At 45.9% G+C, this 7,127-nt stretch overlaps 1 protein-coding gene across 1 annotated transcript in view; it reads right to left on the bottom strand.

Moving 5' to 3' along the window:
* Nucleotides 1-7,127, bottom strand: part of cdk13 (cyclin dependent kinase 13) — a 37,682-nt gene continuing 30,555 nt past the window's right edge. The window contains exons 12-14 of the mRNA XM_060922472.1: nucleotides 6,651-6,847; nucleotides 3,741-4,268; nucleotides 1-1,541 (exon numbers count right to left, since the gene is read on the bottom strand). Coding sequence (XP_060778455.1) covers nucleotides 862-1,541; nucleotides 3,741-4,268; nucleotides 6,651-6,847 — 1,405 coding nt within the window. The 3' untranslated portion in view covers nucleotides 1-861. The remainder of the gene's footprint in view (nucleotides 1,542-3,740; nucleotides 4,269-6,650; nucleotides 6,848-7,127) is intronic.

The raw sequence follows: 7,127 nt of genomic DNA, 5'->3' as shown, positions 1-7,127 counted from the left end.
TACATTATTGGCTTTTCTTTAATAAACATTTGCCAAAAGAACAAAACATTTTAGTAAAAAAGACATTACCGTTCTTCTGCTTTTTGAAATTGGATTAAACTGGTCTCTTCGTTCTATTTTACAATGGCTGTAGACAATGGCTGGTGGAACTGGTGAGAAAATACAGCTTTGTTTCATTCAGTAGACAAACCAATTTCAACGGAGCCTAGTCACCCAAGTGCTGCCAATCTCACTGGAGCTACGTGCTTTTTTAAAAAGCTCCTCCAGTGAAAAACGGACCGAGCCCATCAATGTTAAGTCATTAAAGGAGAAAACAAAAAACCCTACATTACTGGTCATTTCATCTTGTGCAGATACAGCACATCAGAATCATTTCATATCTTAGTTGTTTCCATCTACTTTACTCAGTAGTGCAAAACATTGTAATACTAGTCTGTCCTTACGCAATTAAAGGCATCACTAAGGTACAGATAATAAAAACACTTACCCAGACTGGTAAATGCACACTCAAAAAAGGTCAAATTTTATTTAAAAGACAGCAGTTTGATAGATTACCAAATCATAGAGAGGGATAACTAATAGGAGAGGAGAGGGGAGAAGAAAAAAAAAAAAAGTGAGAAGGAAACGTAATCCTTCTCATGTCACACCCCTCTTGTTGTAGCTCAAGCCACAATACTCTACTGAAATGCCTGCCTGCATCCATAATTATAATTATTACAAATGAACGTGTGCCTCTGTAGTGCACTCAGTGCTGGCTTGATTGATGGCAACCGCTTCTGTCTTTTACAGTTGTCCTTATCTGAGGTGAGAGTGTCACCGTGTTGTCCCTCCCATTTCTTGGGAGCCAATCAAATCAATCAATCAATATGGGAGTCCCCTCCCCCTTAGTGCTGCAGTGTTCAAATGGGGGACGTACCCAAGAGGAAGGGGCAGAGCTCCAGACTGGGATGGAGAGCCCCACACTTGGCCTGGAGGAGGGGGTGGAATAGAAGGGGGCGGTGCACCTCCATCCTTCTGGCCAATAGCAGGGTTGTAGAGATGTATGCTAGAGGGGTGGGAGGTGCCCTCTACGGGTATGGGACTGTGATTGTACTCGAAGCGATGGTCCTTGTCTCCACTAAACACCATACTGCCACTGGCTCCCGCAGGAACTCCACTAGTACTGCCACCTGGTGCTGCTCCGTGAGGGAAGGGCACCGGGGCAGACGATGTGACGTGAGCATGAGCATGAGGGGGTATTCCTCCTCCCATCATGTGGCTGAGGTAGCTTTCTCCGAAGCCTGCAGGGGGAAAGGGAGGAGGGGGTAAGTGGCTTCTCGGTGGAGGCGGAGGAGGATAATCGGGCTCGGGTGGCCGTGCTGCTTCTCCTAGTCCTGCAGAGGTGGGACAGGAAGAAGAGAGGAGAGGCTGGCTCTCAGGGGCCTGGCGGTAGTCCAGGTCTGCACATGGAGGGGGTTCTGGCGGCTCCGGGGGCCTCTGATCGGGAGGCAAGATGGAGAGCGGCTCAGGAGCTCTGGAGGACGATCCGCTCCCCTCAGTCGCTGAAAGACAAGAGCAAAAAACATTATTTCGTCACCAAGAAACAACCAACCAACTAGGGTCCAAAGGTCCAAGTCCACCATCCCAAACAGTTTACATTTCATCACATTATTTCACCATTACTTAAAAACTGAGCATTTTATTTTCACAAAGTCGACAACTATAAATATCACCTGACCAAATAACAGCCTCTTGTAGTGCACACGTGTTTTTGTTGTCTAAAACGAGTTTCCACTCAAAGCTTTATTTTCTATAAATCACCACCACATGTGGTCACTGTTTCCTCCAGTCCAACAAACGCTACGTTCACACTGCAAGGCTTAACGCTCAATTCCGATTTTTTTGTGAAATCCGATTTTTTTGTGAGGTCGTTCACATTAACAAATATATGCGACTTGTATGTGATCCTCAGTATGAACGAAAAGCGACCTAAAAGTGTTCCGCATGCGCATTGCAGGATACGACGACGTCACACGCAGTGAGCATGGCCAGTGTTTACGGAAGTAAAACTGCCCGGTTGCGGTATGACCCATCCAATCTAGCTTGAATAGCTGCATCCCCCCAAATGGAAATCAGCTCCCTAACCTCTGCGTCCTTCCATTGAGAAGATTCAGAACCTTCACAGCCCGAAGCGTCCCTCGCACTGACGTCATGCGCAGGGGCGCAGATACGTTTTTTGAACTGGGGGGGACAAAGCTGCCAGCAAACCAACCCCAACCCCGATATGCCTGTCAAACTTGTTAGTAACCATAGCAACCAAGCTCGAGCTCGCAACCTGTGCAGTCTGCGCAGCTCAACCAACCGAATATCAGTCTTTGTTTTGTTTTATGTGAGTTGTTGCAACTATGTATACACTGCTGTGCACCTCAATAAACCGAATGGTAATTAGTCTTTTGATTTTTCCGTGAGGTTTGCCTTATGCAAAGAAAGACAGCATAGACGTTTTTTCCTCCCTATAAGTGGGGGGGACCGAACGAGGTGAATTTAAATCTGGGTGGGACGAGTCCCCCCCTCTATCTGCGCCCGTGATTATGCGCCATGTTGTTGTAACTTTTTTTGAGAGACCCGCCGCCTACTTCAGCGCAGAATAGTGACGTTTGTGGCTTGTTGATGACGTGTAAGTCGGATGAATGCGACCTGGCGGTTCAGACTGAAGTCGCATATGAAAAGATCGGATAGGAATCGGAATTAGGACCACATATCCAAACGGCCTGGGTCGGATTTGAAAAAATCGGATCTGTGTCGTTCATATTGTCAATAAAAGATCGGATACAGGTCACATATGGGCGAAAAGATCGGATTTGAGTCATTTCAGCCTGCAGTGTGAACGTAGCCAAAGTCACCACGTCTGATGCGTAACATGAGCCATATAGGGTATGACACATCACCGATTCCTAATTGAATAGGTTTTTTTTCCTTATTCTTCCTAATCTTAAGGGGTGTTCACACAGCAACTTTTACTCCGGTGTAGCACCGGGGCTGCCCCGGTAGAGCGTTCACACGGTACAAAGTTATAGCGGTGTAGCCCCTGAAAGCTGCTTAAACCGGTGCAAATCTAACCCTGCTCAGGAGGTGGTTTAAGAAATTTCCTCCGGAGTAAATGCTAGTTTGCGGGGCAGCACCGATATAAAATGGGACGTCTGAATGCTACAGGGGTAGACTCGCTACGCGTGAGGAGAGTTGATTACATACGGGTATTGCATAATTTGCATCCTAGTATTTTGCGCTTCCAAAATGGCGAATATCAACAACAACATAACTGCGCGTCTTCCAGTGTTGCCAGATTGGGCGGTTTTAAGTGCATTTTGGCGGATTTGAACATATTTTGGGCTGGAAAACGTCAGCAGTATCTGGCAACACTGGTGTCTTCATCCACGTTGTTTTCCCGGCACTTGGTGATGCCATGACAACCGGGAAAAGGAAGTACATTTTCACGCATGCGCATATTTCATTTCCGCATTATTACTATCGTATAGCACGGTCGCAAAAACTGCCGTGTGAACGCAAGTGGGGCTGCACCGGTGCTAACACGCTTCTCTCTAGTAAGCAGGTTTGTGACGTGTGAACGCTCCACAAAATTTACACCGGTGTAAGATATATCGCAACAAAATACATCAGTGCAGCATCGATGCAAATATGTGCCGTGTGAACACCCCTTTAAATTAATGAGGTGGGTACATAAACAGTCATACAGGCTTTACCTGGTGAGACAGGACTGGGCTCTGGGGGCTGTTTTATTTCTGTCGGGAGAAGGGGTGCAGTCGCTGCCCCCACCGCTGTAGAAACGGTTGCATCCGCCCCCTCCGTCCCGATCGCTTCTGCACTCTGCTGGACCTTGAGAAACTGAGCGAGCAGCATAGTAACGGCTGTTTGCGTGGCTGTGGCAGAAACATCTCCGTCGTGTTTACCCTGCTGCTGTGGAGTGGGGGGTGATGGAGGCTTGGGTAGGGGTGGGGTTCGGGGGGCCCCGCCCACTGCTGGAACAGGGTGTGGGGGTTTAGGGGCTTTGGACTGAGACTGAGACTGGGCAGGAGGCTCCAGCGACCTCTCCGGCTCAGCTGCTCCTGGGAGAAGAGCCTTGGCGAGGTGCTGCAGGGTTTCAGAGTTTATCTTCAAGCCCATGGTCTGGGAGAGCTGTGCAGAACCCGCTGGGGCGCTCTTAGACTGGAGCAAGTTCAGAAGCACCGCCAGCTGCTCCTGGGTCAGCTGAGAGTTCGGACCTTTGGGGTCTGACGGAGACATAATAGGTTTCTTAGGGCATAAGGTAAGAATACATTGCATCAAATTGGACCACTGGTCCAGCTTATCTAAAATTATACAAGATATTAGACTGACTTACTGATGGTGATTAAAGGGGAACTGAAGGCAAATTTATCATCAAAATTCTATTTCTCATTTTATTAAATATCGGAATACATTTCTGACAGCTATTTTGTCACTGCTATAGCAAGTTATAAGTGTTTGAAATACGCTCTGTAATATATCAGTCCGTATGTCAAAGCAACGACCGTAAACGAGATTCGTTGAGACCTGTGCGAGACATCGTAGGACGGAAGTAAAATGTACAGCGGAAATCAAAGTGACCAACATCTGCCAACATTATCAAAAGACGCACGCGCCCTCTTTCGAATGCTGACGTAATCAAGCCGGAAGTTTTCCGTGTCCGAAATCGCTCCCTACTCACTATATAGTGCAGACGCCATTTTGTAGCGCTGTCCGAAACCTTAGGGAGGATTACAAGGGAAATGCGCTCAGTATAATATGTATTTATCACAAAAATACATACATGTTATTTACCAGCTTAAGGTCAGTCCATATCGTGAAATACCGTGACCGAGGTCTTGAAAGTACTGAGCGAGGCCCTCTGGGCCAAGGTCAGTATTCAAGGCCGAGGTCACGGTATTTCACCATACGGACCGACCTTAAGCTGGTAAATAATATATTTATTTTTTTCTTTACCAAATTCTAACAGAAAACGAGAGCGCCCGAAAGGGAAAACCGAGCCGAGCCACCATTTTGAATCCTCATTCACGGCTGTAATGCAAATGGCTTCCTCCTCGGTATACAAGTGCACTTCCATGGCAGGAAAAAAACTACATTTTGCCGCCTGTGTCGTCCCCTATTTATACAAATAGGAGTCATTCAGGATTCAGCCATGTTTTTGCTCGGCGTTGGCAACAGTTAGAGGTTTTTAGCTTTCTCCTGAAATGTTTTCTTTTATTTCTTCTTCCTCAGGGTAGTAAAACTCGTTTTTGCTGTGAACACTGTCGTTATCGCTATCCATGCTGTAAAATTAATGCTATTCTCCTGAGAAATGCTGGCAAAATTTAAGATTTTTGATAATCTTATTAAAAAAAAAAAAAAAAAAGATAAAATGTTGACAAAAAATTCTACTATGTTTGTTGTTGTGAACGAGCGAGTCGCCAGAGGTCCATAACCGGGATCCGTACCGTAGGATACAGACCCGCTCGCCAGCCAATCAGAGCGCAGGATTTGGACCACAAAAAAAAAATAAATGCATGTATTTATTATTTTGAAAACCCACGAGTCGTCTGATCTGGCACGTTTTAATTGTGCGACAGTAATGACATAAATACCAGTGCGATGAACTCGTGCTTATGCTGTCGTCTTTCCAACTCTTCTCTACTCTACATTGGTTCGAAGTCGTATGGAATAATCTCCATGTCACGTACGTGAGGGAGGTGGATGCATGTGCAGAACTATACAGTTTAATAAAGTGCAGAATATATATACAGTGAGACAATATATACACAGGCAAAAAATCCAGAACGGCAGGCGAGATCAAAAACGAGCACAAGGATCGTGAAACAGGAAATCAAGACAACGGGTAGAAAAGCTCGGTAATGCGTGCATGCATATCGTAATACTTCATGATGCAAATGCATCAGCGCAGTCCTTAAATAGGAAAACACATAGTTCTTTAATTGAGCTCAGGTGCGCCTTGTTCACGGCGCGCCACAGTGCACAGGACTGACACTCCATCACTGATGAAGCTGGCAAATCTTGAGATTAATCTAAACTGGAATGATACGGCGATCTGGCCGCTGTGTAAACAGTTTTCAAAATGGCGGCGCTGACACTTCATGTTTGAAGTCTCGCACAAGTCTCGTGAAGATCGCGCGGATAAGCGACGCCTGCTGTGGACCAAACGAACTACATAAAAACCGAAAAGGCTGATAAGTGTAATATAATATGCCAATATGAGTCACGATATAAGGTTAATAAAACTGAAAACTTAATTAAGAAATAAAGCAAGTTTAAAAATGACTTCAGTTCCCCTTTAATTGTAAAAATGTATTTAAATATCCAATTTGCATTTATTACTGGTCTCATAATTAAAACTTTATTTGTGAATCACTAGTTCACCTGCTACTTTAAGTGTGAATTTTACAAGCATGAATCTACGCAAGACGAATTACATTTAACACTGAAAGGGGCACGACCCACTGCAAATGTACAGAGCTTGGAACAAATTCACAAAAATTTAGTATGTACAGAAAACCCACAGGGACAGATCCCTCTGGCTATTTGTGTACTTATACGTGTGCGCGCGCACAGCAGAGCAGAGCAGAGAGGGTATTAAATGTTACCCAGCATGGTAGCAGCAGTGGCGCCAGGCCCTTTGTGTCCTCCAGCAGAAGGGAAACCCTGAGGCGTGTTACTGCGGCTGTCGTCCAGTCCCAGCTCTTTCCGTGGAACTTTTGGCGCGGCCAGTTCTTCTGGCATCTGCTTCTGCCGCCGACGTTTTTTACTCCACAGCTCATGACAATCCTGCCATAGAGGGAGACTGGGGGCATAGAAGGGTATACGTGAGAAACGGGTAAGGCAGTCAGAGAGAGAGAGAGAGAGAGAGAGAGAGACCGTTTCAACTTTTAATGCAACACTGACATGTAGTCTATTAATCAAGGGTGGACAAAATCAGTAATAACTATAGCACGTGCCACTCATTCAGAATCCCATCTGCCCCGCTGCGCACACGGCCGAGACACGATCTGGTTAAAAGGTAGGACAGTTCGTATGAGGTGGATTAATCTGCATGCATGGATGAGAAATCACATGGGTGTGGG

Source organism: Neoarius graeffei, chromosome 5 (genome assembly GCF_027579695.1).
Source record: "Neoarius graeffei isolate fNeoGra1 chromosome 5, fNeoGra1.pri, whole genome shotgun sequence".
NCBI lineage: Eukaryota > Metazoa > Chordata > Actinopteri > Siluriformes > Ariidae > Neoarius > Neoarius graeffei.
The sequence above is the reverse complement of the archived record's forward strand: the minus strand, read 5'-3'. Positions and strand labels throughout refer to the sequence as shown.